The following is a 17,779-nucleotide window of genomic DNA, read 5'->3' as shown; positions in this document are numbered from 1 at the left end:
TACTTTTCTCCAGTCACCTTAGAAGTATGCACCCTCTTCTGTCATGGATAAGTACATGGATGGGAAGCATTGGAGGGCTGTGGTTCAGGTTCTTGCAACCACAGGTCAGTAATGAATCACACTGAAGTATTAACTTAACACATCAGAAAAGGGAAAGAAAACAACTTAAGCTGTATTTTAAATGTTTTACAGAGCTTACGACATGACTGAATATGTTTGGTCTATAATTCTCACTGACTCTAATAGAATCAGAAACTAATTCCTCAAACTGCATTAAAAATAATGAATACCTGGAAACCTTATTGCATGTATTTATTTATAAAAAGGCCTATGCCTATTGGCTTGGTGATTTGACAAAGCTGACCTCACCCAAACTTGACATTTTATAGGACAGTTAGCACAACACTCTGCAGCACCAGCGATTAGAGTTCAATCCTTGCTGATGTCTGCAAGGAGTTTGTACATTTTTCCCTTGACCACTTGGGTTTTCTCCAGGTGCTCGGGTTACCTCCCACACTCCAAAGCTGTATGGGTTAGGATTAGTAGTAACTTATGGGCATGCTGTGTTGGTGTCGGAAGTGTGGCGACAATTGCAGGCTGGCCAGCAGAATCCTCCAACTGTGTTAGTCATTGAAGCAAACAACACATTTCTCTGTATGTCGATGCAGATAATCTTTTCTTTTAATCTTTTATTATTTAACATCTTTTCACTTTCTCGTGTGCTGTTATGCAGAGATAGCAACTGAAATTTGCATTATTTATTTAAATATATAATAAATCCAAGGGATGTGAGGAAATTGTATTCATGATTGATCTGTGAAGCTTTGCCTACCTCTACAGAGAGGTTTGAGGCTTATCTCATTTTTCCATTGCATTTCATGAACTTGCATCAGCTACTACAAATGCTATCTTTAATTATAACGGACCAGGAGAAAGCCGTTTCATTTCATTTTGGATACACAGATCGAAGTGTGTGTAAAGCTATTAAAGTGATGTATGATATCAGGATATTACAAGGGGAGTGGTTAAAGGGAAAGATCTAACCATTTAAAATATCTTTAGACATTTCTTCAGTACTGGTAGAGATCATTTCTTAGCAGAAAATCACTTAGCGACAGAGAAACTAAAATAAAACCAATAATTTTCCTTACTGCAATATGACTACCAAATTGTTCCTTTAATTTTCAGCATTCATATGCACAAAAATATACCAAAGTAATTCACAATCCTCTTAAAGTAGCACATAACGCACAAGGTGATTGCCCCGGACTTCCCGTATTCGGTGACAATGCCGCAGAATATTGAAGATTCCATTAAGTTTTTTGTCAACTTTAAGACGCGTGAAGTCCTTTATATCAGCTTCTACAAAGAAACACTGACCTATAAAAGGAAAAAAAAATTAGATAACCTTTGGTTCTTGTGAAAGAATAGAAATCAATAAATGAAACAGAAACAGATTCTATCTACTGTATCCTGATAGAGGGTCTTGGTTGGAAATGTCAAATGACTTTTCCTCTCCATAGATGCTGTCTGACCTTCTGAGATCCTCCAGCTTTTGAGAGTGTTAAATGAAATTGGTGTAGTTGGCAACCAAGCATTCAGCAGCATCTTAAAGACCTTTTACCGGAGCACTATACATTATTTGATGATGTATGAGAAGAGTTTCATGATTCCAACGCTGTATTTGTGGAGTTTAGACGGATGAAGGGGGATCTCATTGTAGCCTATTGAATATTGAAACACCTAGATACAGCGGATGTTTCCTATAGCAGGAAGTTTAGGATCAGAGTGCACAGCTTCAAAATAGACTGAGATGAATTTCATTTAGAACAGAGATGAGAAAGAATTTCTTTAGCCAGAGGGTAGTAACTCTATGGACCTCATTGCGGGTATATTTAAAGTGGAGGTTGATAGATTCTTGATTAATAAAGACATCAAAGGCTATGGGGAGAAGGCAGGAGAACAGGATTGTGAGGGATAATGAATCAACCATATTGGAATGGCAGAGCAGATGATGGGCCTAATTCTGCTCCAATGTCTTATGGTCTTATTTGTCTTGTCAGTTAAAAGCCTACCTCAGCAATAGCCTGGACAAATTTCAAACATAACATTAAATCAATTTAGATTTTAAAACATCAGATTATTTTTTCAGCATACCCGTGTGTTAGTTTAGCTCAATTTGTAGCTCTTTAGTTTGGGTGATTACAGCTTCTGTATAGAATTTCAGGCCTGTTATCATTTGGCAATTCACTGTGTTGCTGGCTGAGAAATCCAATTCCAACTGAAGGAAACTAGGAATTGGATGCAAGCTTAAAGATTCAATTAAAGTACTTGAATTTTTGGACTTCTCAAACTGCAATCTTTGTTTCAACACTAGCTGAAGTGTAAAAGGAATTCCCTCATTTTCTAAGACTTTGATAACTATAGAACATTAGCACACAGGATGTTGTGCTGACCTTTTAATCTACTCTAAGATCAATCTAACCCTTCTCTCCCCCAAAGCCTTCCATTTTTCTATCATCCATGTACCTAAGAGTTTCTTAAATGCCCCTAATGCGTCTGCCTCAATCACCACACCTGGCAGCACACAGTGTTTAAAAAAAAAGTACTTCTCATCTTTCCTCCTCCACACTTTCCTCCAATCTCCATAAATCATACTGCTTGTATAAAAGGAAAGGAAAGATATGCTGCATCCGGAGTTTCTCCGGTTCGCGTACGATTTCCCTCCACGCCTCTCTGACGTACTGGGGAACCGCGTACGAAACAAGTTACAGCAGCATGGATGGAAAGCGTGCAGGGGAGCCGGCTGGATTTGAACTCGGGACCTTTCGTCCCAAGTCCAACACTGATGCCACTACGCCACCAGCCAAGTCCCCTGAGCCATTTCCATTTTCCACCCTGGGAAAAAAAGATGCTGGTTGTCCACTATATCCATGCCGCTTATCCTATTATACACCTCTGTCAAGTTGCCCCTCATTCCTCTTCGCTCCAAAGAGAACACCCTTCCCTCCTACACAGCCCTTCATTTTTGTATTCATCCATGTACTTATCTAAGAGTCTCTTAAATGCTCCTAATGTATCTGCCTCTAATACCACCTGGGTGGGGCATTCCACACACCCACCACTGTGTAAAGAACTTGCCCCAACACACCCCCTATACTTTCCTCCAATCTTTAGTAAATATCTTTTGTAAAATGCTTAGAAACAAATTACTTCCAGGAAAAAAGTCATTGATAGACAAAAAACACAAAGGAATGATTACATAGGGATGAAGTACCAAAGGATTTTTTTTTTGCAAAAACTGTGCTAGGAGTCAGAGACAGCAGGATCTGCAAAAACTTATATTTTCATAAATTCTGTAGGGCAGGTATATGTAGAGTGATATATAGTTACGAAGTTATACAGTGCAGAAACAGGCTTTTTGGTCTAACTTGCCCTAGCCAACTTCGTAGCTTAGTACTTCCCTAAGCTACTCCCATTAACCAGTGTGGGCCAAATTCCTCTATTCCTATCCATTTACCTGTCCAGATGTCTTTTAAATGCTGTAATTGTACACATATTGCAGTTAAAACAGTGTAATTGTACCTAAATTGTTGGCGCTGGAATGTGTAGGGTCATTTAAGTTGTGTTGGTTGTTAATGTAAATGATGCATTTCACTGTATGTTTCGACGTACATGTGATAAATAAATGAATCTCAATCTGAGCTTCCGGCAGTTTGTTCTGTGTGGAAAATCGGCAAACGGAATTCTGGCCTTGATTACAAAGGAGCTGAAGTTTAAAAAGTAGGGAGCTTTTGTTGGTTGTATGGGTCACTGATGAAGCCACCACCTGGAATACCATGCCCACTTATTAAGGAAGGATATAGTAGCATTGAAGGTAATGCACAGGAAATCTGCCAGGCTGGAGGTTGAGTAGCAACAGAAGAGAACATTCAGTGCTTCATATCATCACTACTAGTCTTGCATTCTGAGGAAAAGTTTATCTTTATGGCACCCCTGTTAGAGATCTCTTCATGCATAATAGCAAACTTAACCTGAACCCATGGTAACCATAACCAATCGAAACCCATTTCAAAATGTTTCTGATACACATCCCAAATAAGATACTAGGTTCTGGTCAAGTAGCCAGCTCTACTGGCAAGGACAGTTGCTCAATTCTCTCAGCTCAGAAGCTTTCTGTAGGCTTTGCTGCAGTTACTGCTCTCAGGATACTGATCTCAGAACAGTGGTTCCCAACCTGGGCTCCACAGATCCCTAGGTTAATAGTAAGGCTCCATGGCATAAAAAGGTTGGGAACCCCTGTTCCAGAACATTCTTCTATATAGCTGTCCACTTCAGGGCTGCCTCCCACCTCAGTTCCTTTCTGTTCTCACTAGATGGCAGTACATCCAGCACCTGTCCCAGGATTTGGCATACATACCATCCAGCCAGCTGGCGCACTCCAATCCAAACCCAACAACATTCTTCTCAAAGCCCATCAACTTAACATCCAACAGTAAGGGCTCAGGTCAAGTATACAGTTGCAACTGTAGTGCCCATTTTTAAAAGTCAGATTCAGAAAACTATAAGCAATCTCTTGTGTTTTTTTTTTATTAAAGGCACATTGCTAAGGTACTTGGAGGGAACTTTTCAAACAGGAAGACCACTAGATGTTGTGCATCCACTTTTTAAAATTGTAGAAAAGATTGTTCCGCAAGGTTATGTTATTGGTTGAATAGAGGTTACAGGATGTAATGCTAACACTTCGTAAGACATTGGTCAGACCACACTTGGAGTATTGTGAGCAGTTTTGGGCCACTTATCTAAGAACGAATGAATGAGTCCAGAGGAGCCTCACGTGAATGAAAGAGTTAATGTATGAGGACAGTTTGATGGCTCTGGGCCTGTACTGGTGGAATTTAGCGGAATGAGGGAGGATGCTATTGAAACCTATGGAATATTGAAAAGCCTAGATAGAGTGAATGTGGAGAGGATGTTTCCTATAGTGGGAGAGTCTAGGCCCAGAAGGCAGAGTAGAGGAACATCCACTTAGAACAGAGGTGCGGAGGAATTTCTTTAGCCAGAGGGTAGTGAACTAGGGGGCCTAGTTGTTGAGCATATTTAAAGTGGAAGTTGATAGGTTCTTGGCTAATTATGGTATCATAGGTTACAGGGAGATGGCAGGAGAATGGAGTTGAGAGGGATAATAAATCAGCCACGCTGGAATGGTGGAGCAGACTTGATGGGCTGAATGGCCTAATTCTGTTCCTATATCTTATGGCCGTGTGGAACAAGAATGAAATTGTTAAGATAATGTAAAGGAATTACGCTAATCTGAATAAACTCAGTAGATAATAAGTTATTACATCAGGAATAGCATCATATAAATTAAATCTGCACATTAGCCTGTGTGCTCAAGTTTCTGATTAAATTTCAGAAGATTCTAGATTATGTGGGAATTATGCAATAAAGACTTAATCTTTTTAACATTACACTTTCATGTAATCAAATGTTTCATACTTTAAAAATTGAGAAACCATAGCTTGATAGTTATTACTGTACAATTTTTTGTACCTTTGGTTTCCTTGGTTTCCTGTTCTTTGAAAGTATTGTACTGGTTACGAGTGATGTTAGACATGGATTTCAATGGCTGGTTTAAGATCTTGTACTTCGCTTTTACAGCGGTGTTAAGCTCATCGATGACAGCATTAATTTGATCGTAGGTCATACGGCCTTTCATGTACCTAAATACAAAAATATTTTTAAAAGATCAACTTAATATCTAATCCAAATAATAAAAAATGGATTTTAAAAGATTCAAGATTGTTTAATGCCTTTTCTAGCACAAGTGTCAGTCAGTTAGTAGTAGTGAAGTATGATGTTCTCCTAAGGGGTTGTCTATTGGTGGGTCCTTAAGTGGCTGTAGAAGCCAGTCCAGGATCCATATATTCTGGTGCAGTGTGGACAGGGTAAGTGGTGGCTATAGTTACTGGTTGGTTAAACACAATCTCACTCTACAGTCTTTTAATGATTTAAACTAAGAACATTAAGAAAGATTTTAGATTGAGGTCCCATATGGTAGGCTGGTCTGATAGGTTTCATCACATGGGATACAGCCAACTGGATACAGAACTGGCTTTTCGAAAGACACCATTTTCTCCTCTACAGCTGCTCCCAACCAACTTTCTCCAGGCCCATCTTATCAACTTTCTCCAGGTCCCACTGAAATCAGCTCTTCCCCAATTTAAGGCCTTAATCCCAAGACCATCCATATCTTTTTCTACCTTGACTGCTCCCAAAGGGCTCCCCCAGATAGCTTCCACTCTCACCCTTCCTTATTCACTAACACAAGGTAGAGTACAGCCCAAATATCTGTCAAATACTTATCAACCTCCATCTTAAATTATTCTAATAGTCTGACCTCTGTCAGCCTTGGAGGCAGAGGATTCCAGAGATTCACTGCCCTCAGAGAAGAAATACAGTGTACTCTGGTTAGTTGGGATACATCAGCACCAGTATATTTTGGCTCAATTAAGTGGCTGCTCCAAATATCCAAAGTTTCACGGAAATAGTTAAAAAGGTATAAAACCACAAACTACCATTTAACTGAGTAACAAATTACGTATTTAAATGAAATACAGAACAAATTAGAACACTATCAATACTATTACAGTACTATAAAACTGTGTATTAGTTCCTAATAGTTATCTACAGAGGAATTTATCCAGTGTACACTTTCTTTTGAATGACTGTAAATGAACAGAATCAGCTTGGACACCTCATGTAGATAATGGACCGCCTTCATACAATGCTTTTGATGATTACACCCTCCAAATCTTCATTTTCATTGTAACACTCAAGGTAACTGCTGATACCTTCAAATTCTTTCCTAACTTGTTGAATTGTAAATCTGTTTCACTTTCACTCCCAGCTGTTTCTGACATTTCCAAGTCTGAACGATTGAAACCTGTTTCAGCCAATTGGCTTTCCCTAATTGGAACCTGAATTGGATGGCATGCCAGACCTCTTCAGAGGGCAGTTAGATGCCAACCACATTAGAGGGTCTGAATTTAGCAGCGTGTACTCATTGGGATGGAAGAGCCTGTTACCGTGCTGCATCTCTAAATACAATGAAATTCATGCCTAGACCAAACTGAGTAAGGATGGGAGATTTCATTCTCTGAAATGGGATACACATAAGTTTTAAATTATGGTTGTTTTGTGGTCAACCAGCACTCAAATTTAATGGCTTGAATTTGAATTCCTGCAGCTGCCATAAATGAATTCTCCATCACATCTCCAGAGAAAGAGAGTAGCCTCCACCGACATCACCACAGAAAGATACCAAATGTATGCATGAAAAGCAAACAGAAACTACCTTGAAGTCACCAGGTGCGCAAAGACTGTGCAAAGGTGTACTACACATTTTGTGTAATTCTCGGGGTTCTAAAGAAATCCTACTGAAAATCTGTTGAAGGCCAGAAACATTCAGAAACTCACCCAGGAACATGGTTAAATTCCTCCATTAAGAGGTACTCTATTTCACGAACAAAATATTTAGACTTGACAGATTTCTTTGCAGGCTCAGGTTGAACAGGATTCCCTCCAATCTTTTCATCTTTTGGATCTGCTGTACTGGAAATACACAAATTATATAGCCATTATTAAACAGAAATCATATAAAAGACCAATCTTCATGGATTTAGGGTCCATATTTTTAAGTGTTTAAATTTGATAAACATCACATGACAATGAAATATTTAACTATCCAGATGTATGTTTACAATTATTAATTTCCCTTCATTTACCAAGAAACTGTTTACAGAATGACTTTTCAAAGTTCAAAGTAAATTTATTAACAAAGTACATATATGTCATCATATGTAACCCTGAGATTCATTTTCTTGTGGGCATTCACAGTCAATACAAAGAAACACAATAGAATGAATGATAAACCACATTCAAGATGGACAAACAACTCATGTGCAACAGACAGCAAACTGTTCATATATAAAAAATAAATAACTAGGTAAGCAATAAGTATTGAGAACATGAGATGAAAGTCCTTGAAAGTGAGGCCATAGGTTGTGGAATCAGTTCAGTGTTGAGGTGAGCGAAGTTACCCAAGATGGTTTAGAAGCCTGATGGTGGCGGGGTAATAATTGTTCCTGAACCTGGTGACATGGAACCCAAGGTTCCTGTATCTTCTTCCTGATGGCAACAGCAAGAAGAGAGCATGGCCTGATTTGTGGCTGTCTTTGAAGATGGAGGTTGCTTTCCCGTGACAGCAGGAACTGTAACAAGCTCAATATCTAATTTCTTAGTTTTCAATTTAAGTATCTTTGTTTGAAATATTCAGTAAAGATGGGGCACAAATTATCCAATCTCTGCTACTCTTGATTAGAACACACAGGAAGCAACTTGGCTGAAAACGATAGAACTACTTGCTCCTTGGAGCCCAGCGTTCAAATTTTAACTGCAGGGAGATGGGTATCTACCAAATGATTGTTAGTTTCTCCCAAAAAAAACTACACATTTAAAAACTAAACATTTTTTCCTCTAACATTTTCCTTTGGGGATCTTTTGTACCATTAAATATTTCCAGCTAAAATTATTGTATTGTAAAGGGTTAATCTTTATGTCTGTCAAATGTCTCACCACCACTGTGGCCTTGAATGTAGCAGAACTGACTGCAGGAGCTTTGATTACTGCTATGGGGGATACACCATGAGATGCAATACGGTGGGAACAGCTGGGGGAATGTGGTGAACGCAGGGGAGGAACTCATGAAGAGTGGTGACAAGTGATGATTAGTTCTAATTCGGTGGTTTCAGATGGTGCTGTGTATTAGTCCACTTACAGCAGCATTTCATATAGTGGAAAGGGTCTAAAAGTAATTCTTTGAGGCTTCATCAACAGGCTTGAGCAGAATGGGAGGAGTGATGCAATAGGAGGGGGCCATGCACAACTAGATAAGTATTTTAATGCTTGCCCTGTTCTGTCCTAATAAACACTGTTTTGTAGTTGATCAGCAAGTAGATCACTGGAGTTTGCATCCTTCTGTCTCATCTAGTCAGAACTGAGAACCTATTGTTTTACTGAAATATTTATTTCGTGCAATTTTCCTCCTGAAAAAATCCAGCATTTATTGTTGATCCTACATTATTATCTTGGTAGTTTGCTGGGCCAATTCAGAGGCAAAAGCTTAGTCACAGCCAAGGATAACAGATTTCCTTTCCTGAAGTTAATATCAGTAAATCAGCTAATTACTGGGTTTTTGTGAAAGTATAATAGTTTAAAGATCCCCTAAACTTTGGTGTATGGTGTGCCCAGGGAGTGGTAGCACCTCTGGTGAAAGGGCTTGTGATGCCCATTCCGGGGCAACTCTGATGCCCCTCCTCCTTCCCTTTCTCCCGTGGTCCACTCCCCTCTCCTACCAGATTCCTTCTTCATCAGCCCCTTTCCACCTATCAATCACCTCCTAGCTTCTTACTACAACCCCCTCTCCAACCCGCTTACCTTCCTCTTCAACTCACCTATCACCTTCTAGCTTCTACTCCTTCCCCTCACCCCATGTTCTTATTCTGGCTTCTTCCCCCTTCCTTTGCAATCCTGATGGACCTCAGCCCGAAATGTCCACTCTTTATTCTTCTGCCTGGCCTCTGACATCCTGTGTCTGTTCTTCTGAATGTCCAGCATCTGCAGAATCTCCTATGTTTGTAACTTAGTCAGTATTCTAGGTTTATTTCTGCACAGTAAGGGTAACAACATCAACTATATAATTTGTTTCAGTGATGCTGAGTGCGGAGTAAATGTTGTCTAGGATTCGATATGATTTAAAAAGCAAGGGAATTCTATACTGTCAGATAGTTACAGGCCGGTAAGTCAGAGTGACAAGGGGAGCATTTTAAACCTCAACAAGAGATTACATCACGATTGGTAGAGAACATACACTCAGTGGCCACTTTATTAGGTACACCTGCTCGCTAATGCAAATATCTAATCAGACAATCAAGCAGCAGCAACTCAATACCGTACATAGAAGCTTGCCTTGCAGACATGGTCAAGAGTTTCAATTGTTGTTCAGACCAAACATCAGAAGGATGAAAAAAAATGCGATCTTAATGACCTTGACCGTGGAATGGTTGTTTGTGCCAGACAGGGTGGTTTGAGTATCTCAGAAACTGCTGATCTCCTGGGATTTTCATGCACAACAGTCTCTAAAGTTTTACAAAGAATGGCGTGAGAAACAGTGAGCGGCAGTTCTGAGGGTGGAAATACCTTGTTAATGAGAGAGGTTAGAGGAGGGTGGTCAAACTGGTTCAAGCTGACAGGAAGGCAACAGTAACTCAAATAACCAAATGCTACAATAGTGGTGTGCAGAAGAGCATTACTGAACGCACATGTCAAAACTTCAATAGGATGGGCTACAGCAGTAGAAGATCATAAATATACAATCAGTGTATACTAGTTTGGGTTACAGGTTTTAACCATCCAATATTTTCAGGCAATTCCTTCCAAAAGGATGGAGAAATAAGACCACAAGACAGAGGAGAATAATTACGCCACTCCACCATTCCATCATGGCTGATTTCCCTCTCACCTCCATCAAAAGGCCATCCCTTCTGCCTACTCAATGTCCATATCCTTCCATTTTCTGTCACTCCAAGCAGCACATTCCAGGCACCCACTACTGTGTAAAAAAACTGCTGCTCATGTCTCCTTTGAAATCAAAGTTTCAAACGTTCATTTTATTGTCAAAGTATGTATGTGTAATACATACACCTCTGATATTTGTCCACGCCAGATGGCCATTAAATACAGAAAGACCATGGGTGTTGATGAAAGGAATGACATTAACTCCCCCCCAGTGGGAAAAAACAAAACTCACAGACCCCAAAATCCCCCACTTGCCTGCAGAAAAAAAACAGCCACAATAACAACCCCCTACACATAACAATCCCCGACCCACCTCACTCATAGAAACGAACAGCAACAGTTGCACAAAGCTCCCAACCCAACCCCTTACATGCAAAAAAAGTTATGAGATCATCTACCAATCAACCACAAGAAAGAAAGCACTGAAAAACTGAAGGAAATCATTATAATGTACAGTCCAATAATCACAAACCTCAGAACATGGGAAATGTCCTTTCATCTGCGGACAAGGAGAGCAGCCACACAAACTCAGTCCTTCCATAAATGACCATGCTGCTGACCCATCCTCCATTCACTTTGCTGCTTCAAGATGGAACTGTTCATGATCCCGCACCTCGTCTCTGGCCTTACCCACGAGTTAGCCTGCGTTCTCAGACCTATTTGTCCCTGTCTCTGATCTCTATGAGGCAGCTCTCCAGGCACAGCACAGTGCTGGACCAGTTGATCAAGGTTCAAACTGTACATCACAGGCTCAAATAGTTTCCATAACACAAGACAAAAAGGACAAGCAGAAGGCGTAGTGAAATACTTGGAAACATTTGCTATCTGGAAGATGTCGCCAGAGGAATCATTATTCGCTTATGCCATCTTGACCGAAATTACCCCCCTTACCTAAAATGCATGTCCTCTGGTATTAGACATTTCAACTCTAGGAGAAAGATAATGTCTGTCTACTCTATCTATGCCTCTGATAATGATATAAACCTCTATCAGATTGCCCCTCAGCCTCTGCTGCTTCAGAAAAAACAACCTCAGTTTGTCCAACCTCCCATTATAGCACATGCCCTCTAATCTAGGCAACATCCTGGTAAACCTCTTCGACACCCTTTCTATAACGGGGCAACCAGAACCTTATATGCTACTCCAGATGCAGCCTAACTAGAGTTTTATAAAGCTGCAACATAACTTCCTGACTTTTGAACTTGATGCCTCAATAAAGGCCAGTATACCTTATGCCTTCTTAACCACCCTACCAACCCATGTAGCCACTTGGATCTCAAGATCCCCCTGCTCATCAACTGTTCAGGGTCTTGCACTTAACAGTGTACTGTCTCTCTACATTTGACCTACCAAGATGCAACACCTGTGTAGCCATTGTCAGGGGGCTATGAACCTGGACCCCAAGATCCCTCTTAAAATCACAACTTACAATGTAGAGCAAAAATCACTGTTTACAATGTAGTTTATCTTTTAAACCATTGGGACATATCCTGGTAGAGGTCATTTTGACTTACCTACTCTGTGCAGTTTTCCTGGGAAGATGAGCTGGAATATTTTCCAGTAAATGATGTGCTACTTCTGAATTCTTCTGAACTGAATTCTTCAGATCCTAGAAAAAAAAATTATTGGAAATAAAATCGAATTATAAAAAAGGATTTACAGAATTGCAATGATTAAAGAGAAACTGGACAAACTTGGGTTGTTTTTACGAGAGCAGTGGAGGCTGAGGGAAGATCTAATGGAGATTTATAAGATTATGAGGCATAAATATAGCAGATAGACAGTATCTTTTCCCAAGGGTTGAAATGTCTAATACTAGACATGCAATTAAGGCGAGAAAGGGTCATTTCAAAGGAAATGAAAGGGATAGGTTTTTTTTCCCTTTACACAGGGTGGTGGGTGCCTGGAATGCACTGCCTGAAGTGCTGGTAGAGGCAGATACATTCGAGATTTTTTAAGAGATGTTTAGATAAGACACGTGAGGAAGATTGGAGGGTATGGATATTGAAGCAACACACACAAAATGCTAGAAGAACTCAGCTGACCAGGCAGCAGCTATGAAAGAGTACATTGATATTTCGGGACTGGGTCTCAGCCCGAAATGTCAACTGTACTCTTTTCCAGCATTTTGTACGTGTTGCTTGGATTTCCAGCATCTGCAGATTTTCTCATGTTTGGGATATGGATATTGTCGGCGATTTGATGACTAATTTAATTGGTTCAGCACAACATTGTGGGCTGAAGGGCCTGTTCCTGTGCTGTATTATTCTATGCTCCATAAACAAATTTCCATCAAAATGCAACAATTTTAGCAATAAAATCAAGAATTCACATAACTGGTAAGATTACAAAGATTAGTAAACATGCTATACTGGCAGAATAATCTTACACAGAATAAGCAGGTCAAATCAAAATTTCATCCTCAGGATAATGATAACATTTGACATACTTGTGCCAGTATATTTTGTAAACAAAATAAGTTGATAAATTTATTATTGTCATATGTATCAAGGTATAGTGAAATATTTCTTCTTGCATGCCATCCACACAGATCATTTCATAACCAGTACATAGAGGAACACACAAAACCCTGGAGGAACTCAGCGTCTGCTTTGAGGAACCAGCAGTTGACATTTTGGGCCAAGACCCTCCATCAGAACTGGAAAGGAAGGGGAAAGAAGCCAGAATAAGGTGGTGGTGAGAGGGAAAGGAGGACAACTGGCAGGAGATAGGTGAGAGTGGGTGGAGGAGGGGATGATGTGTCCAATGATGGGTGAAAAGAAAGAAGATAGTGAACTATATGGAAGGAGGAGGGGAATTAAAGGGAGGCAATGGTAGATGAGAATGGGTAACAGGGGAGTCGGAATGAGGAATGGAAGAGAGAAGAGGTAGGACTGAGAAATGTCCTTAAACATGTTGGAACCTCTTTCAGACTTTTATATCTTCTGACTGATGGGGGGGCGGGGGGCAAAAAGAAAACTACTGAATAGAGTGGGAATTTTGATTAGATTGGAGACTTTTCCAAGGCAGCAAGAATTATAGACAGAGCCCAGAAGGGAGGCCGGTTTCCATGATGTGCTTAGCTGGGTCTAGTCCGCAATGGTTTTGAGAATAGCAATGGCCATACCAATCCATGATGCATCTGAACAGGGTGCAATGATAAAAACTGACGAGGGTCGGAGAAAGTCTGCCAAATCCCGAGGATATAGTCATGGGTGAGATTCCTTATCCGTGGCATTTTTGTGGTATATATCAGGATAGACTACTGGTGATGTTTACTCCTAGAAACAACCTCTTGTACCATTAATGTAAAAAAAGGGTACGTACACTATCTCCACCCCTCCCCCCAGTTTGCAGACATGACATCATACCACCAGGCTCCCCATCTCTTTCCTATATGCCAATTCATCATGATTTGCGTTGGTCAGAGTAAGTACATTCTACAAATTAGTGGATTTGGATGAATCAGGGATAGGTGGAGCTGACCAATTGTCTTTGTCTCTTTCCAACCCCCCCCCCCTCCATTTTGTGAACTCTGAACTGATTCTTGCTCTGGGATAATCTAATCGGAGAGTCAGGAGCTCCAAATACGTAATGATGATAACTCTCCAGCAACCAGAGACCAGCCATCATCGATCAGGAGGACCCCACAGACACATGGAGATCTGGACCACGAGAAAAGCCTGGACAGCATAAGACTCCTTTCCCAGGTAAGGAGTCAGGGTGGGAGTGCCAGGTTTTGGCTCAAAGGCGGCTACAGCGTGGAAGAGGCATTGGCTCTGGGTAAGTTATCCAGGTAAACTTCTGACAAGTTTCCCTTTTCTCTTACTGTGTCAGGGATACTTTGTGTGGTTTAAATGGCCGTCGTGGGTTCTTCGTGCCAGATGTTGGGAGTCCTGAGAGACCCAGAGTCTCCCAGGGAACTTCATCTGCATGAAGTGCATCCAGCTGCAGTTCCTTGAAGACTGTGTCAGGGATCTGCAACAGGCATCTGGATGATCTTTGGCTTGCACAGGAGAGTGAGGAGATCATCAATTGGAGTTACAGGGAAGTAGTCACCCCTTTGTTGCAGGATGCGGGAAGCTGGGTGACTGTCAGGAGAAGGAATGGGAAACATAGAAACATAGAAAATAGTTGCAGGAGTAGGCCATTCAGCCCTTCGAGCCTGCACTGCCATTCAGTATGATCATGGCTGATCATCCAACTCAGAACCCTGTACTGGCCTTCTCTCCATACCCCCGATCCCTTTAGCCACAAGGACCATATCTAACTCCCTCTTAAATATAGCCAATGAACTGGCCTCAACTGTTTCCTGTGGCAGAGAATTCCACAGATTCACCACTGTCTGTGTGAAGAAGTTTTTCCTCATCTCGGTCCTAAAAGGCTTCCCCTTTATCCTCAAACTGTGACCCCTCGTTCTGGACTTCCCCAACATTGGGAACAATCTTCCTACATCTAGCCTGTCTAATCCCTTTAGAATTTTATACGTTTCAGTCAGATGCCCCCTCAATTATCTAAATTCCATAGAGTATAAGCCTAGTCGATCCAGTCTTTCATCATATGAAAGTCCTGCCATCCCAGGAATCAATCTGGTGAACCTTCTTTGTACCCCCACAATGGCAAGAATGTCTTTCCTCAGATTAGGGGACCAAAACTGCACACAATACTGCAGGTGTGGTCTCACCAAGGTCTTGTACAACTGCAGTAGTACCTCCCTGCTCCTGTACTCGAATCCTCTTGCTATGAATGCCAGCATACCATTTGCCTTTTTCACCGCCTGCTGTACCTGCATGCCCACTTTCAATGACTGGTGTACAATGACACCCAGGTCTCGTTGCACCTCCCCTTTTCCTAATCAGCCACCATTCAGATAATAATCTGTTTTCCTGTTCTTGCCACCAAAGTGGATAACCATAAGACCATAAGACAAAGGAGCAGATGTCGGCCATTCGGCCCATCGAGTCTGCTCTGCCATTTTATCATGAGCTAATCCATTCTCCCATTCAGTCCCACTCCCCTGACTTTTCACCATAACCTTTGATACCCCGGCTACTCAGATACCTATCAATCTCTGCCTTAAATACACCCAATGACTTGGCCTCCACTGCTGCCGGTGGCAACAAATTCCATAGATTCACCACCCTCTGGCTAAAAAAATTTCTTCACATCTCTGTTCTGAATGGGCGCCGTTCAATCCTTAAGTCATGCCCTCTCGTACTAGACTCCCCCATCATGGGAAACAACTTTGCCACATCCACTCTGTCCATGCCTTTCAACATTTATCCACATTAAATTGCATCTGCCATGAATTTGCCCACTCACCTAACCTATCCAAGTCACCCTGCATCCTCTTAGCATCCTCCTCACAGCTAACAGTGCCGCCCAGCTTCGTGTCATCCGCAAACTTTGAGATGCTGCATTTAATTCCCTTGTCTAAGTCATTAATATATATTGTAAACAACTGGGGTCCCAGAACTGAGCCTTGCGGTACCCAACTAGTCACTGCCTGCCATTCTGAAAAGGTCCTGTTTATTCGGGAAGATGAATAGGCAGTTAGTGCAGAGCACCCCAATGGCCATTCCCCCTCAATAATGAGTGTACTGTTTTGGATACTGTTGTGGGGGATGATCTCTTACGAGAATGTCACAGAGACCAGATTACCGGCACTGAGCACATACATGGTGCAGAAGGGAAAGAGGGAAAAGAGGGAAGTGATAGTGATAGAGGAACAGACAGGAAGTTCTGTGGATGTGAACGGGACATCAGGATGGTATGTTGCCTGCCAGGTACCAGGGTTAGGATCATCTCAGATCGCATCCACTGCATTTGGAGGGGAGGGAGAGTAGCCAGATGTCGTGGTGCACATTGGTACCAATGACATAGGAAGGAAAAGCAAAGCGGTCCTGAAGAGAGAATTTAGAGAGCTAGGCAGAAAACAGAGCAGGACCTCCAGGATAGTAATTTCTGGATCGCCAGTGATGGTAGAAACAGGATGATTTGGCAGATAAGTGTGTGGCTGAGAAGCTGGTGCAGGCAGCAGTGCTTCAGGTTCTTGGATCATCGGAATCTCTTCTGGGGGAGGTATAGCCTCTACAAATGGGATTGGTTGCTGAGGGGGACCAATATTCTTGCAAGCAGGTTTCTTAGAGCTGTGGGAAGGATTTAAACTAATTTGGCAGGGGGGTGGGAACTGGAGTGAAGGGACTCAGGATAGGACGGATGATAAAAAAGCAAAGATAGCGTACAGTCAGACTGTCAGGAAGGGCAGGCAGATGATAGGACAAAGTTTCAGCCAGCAGGGTGAGTATCAGTACATTAGGGATGCAGAATCAAAATGCGTAGCAAATACAGTACACAAAGTGTTATATCTCAATGCACAGAGTATAAGAAATAAGGTGGATGATCTTGTTGCACTATTACAGATTTTCAGGTATGATGTTGTGGCCATCACTGAATCACGGCAGAATGAATGATGGTTGTAGTTGGGAGTTGACTGTCCAAGGTTCACATTGCATTGAAGAGATAGGAAGGTAGGCAGAGAAGGTGGCGTGGCTCTGCTGATAAAGAATGGCAGCAAATCAGCAGAAAGATGTGACAGGATCAGAAGATGTTGAATCCTTGTGGGTTGAGTTAAGAAAATGCAAAGGACCCTGATTGGCAGTTATATACAGGCTTCCAAACAGCAGCTGGGATGTGGACCACGGATTACAACAGGAAATAGAAAAGGCATGTCAAGAGGGCTATGTTATGATAGTCACGGGAGGCTTTAACATGCAGGTAGATTAGGAAAATTGGGTTGGTAATGGCAGGAGCAGTGATCACGATATCACTGATGTCAACTTGACATTTGATAGGGACAAAGTAAACTCTGGTGTAGCAGTATTTAAGTGGAGTAAAGGAAATTACAATGGTATGAGAGAAGAGTTGACCAAAGTAAATCGGTAGATGCTGGCAAGGATGACAGCAGAGCAGCAATGGCTTAAGTTTCTGGGAAAAATGAGGAAGATGCAGGTTAGATGTATTCCCAAAACAAAGAAATATTCAAATGGCAAAATAGTACAACTGTGGCTGACATGAGAAGTCAAAGCTAATGTAAAAGGAAAAGAGAGAGCATACAACAAACCAAAAATTAGTGGAAAGA

General features: G+C 41.4%; 1 protein-coding gene across 2 annotated transcripts in view; it reads right to left on the bottom strand.

Annotated features, from left to right (window-relative positions):
* Positions 1 to 298: 298 nt before the first annotated feature.
* The window catches only part of ska1 (spindle and kinetochore associated complex subunit 1), a 28,393-nt gene continuing 10,912 nt past the window's right edge, over positions 299 to 17,779 (bottom strand). Inside the window, exons 4-7 of one of the 2 annotated variants that reach the window (XM_063042040.1) lie at positions 12,153 to 12,247; positions 7,480 to 7,614; positions 5,554 to 5,723; positions 299 to 1,380 (exon numbers count right to left, since the gene is read on the bottom strand). In XM_063042040.1, the coding sequence (XP_062898110.1) occupies positions 1,232 to 1,380; positions 5,554 to 5,723; positions 7,480 to 7,614; positions 12,153 to 12,247 (549 nt within the window). In that variant the 3' untranslated portion in view covers positions 299 to 1,231. The remainder of the gene's footprint in view (positions 1,381 to 5,553; positions 5,724 to 7,479; positions 7,615 to 12,152; positions 12,248 to 17,779) is intronic. The other variant, XM_063042039.1, reaches the window with a different exon arrangement.

The sequence above is a fragment of the Mobula hypostoma genome, chromosome 3 (genome assembly GCF_963921235.1).
Source record: "Mobula hypostoma chromosome 3, sMobHyp1.1, whole genome shotgun sequence".
NCBI classification, from domain to species: Eukaryota; Metazoa; Chordata; class Chondrichthyes; order Myliobatiformes; family Myliobatidae; genus Mobula; species Mobula hypostoma.
The sequence above is the reverse complement of the archived record's forward strand: the minus strand, read 5'-3'. Positions and strand labels throughout refer to the sequence as shown.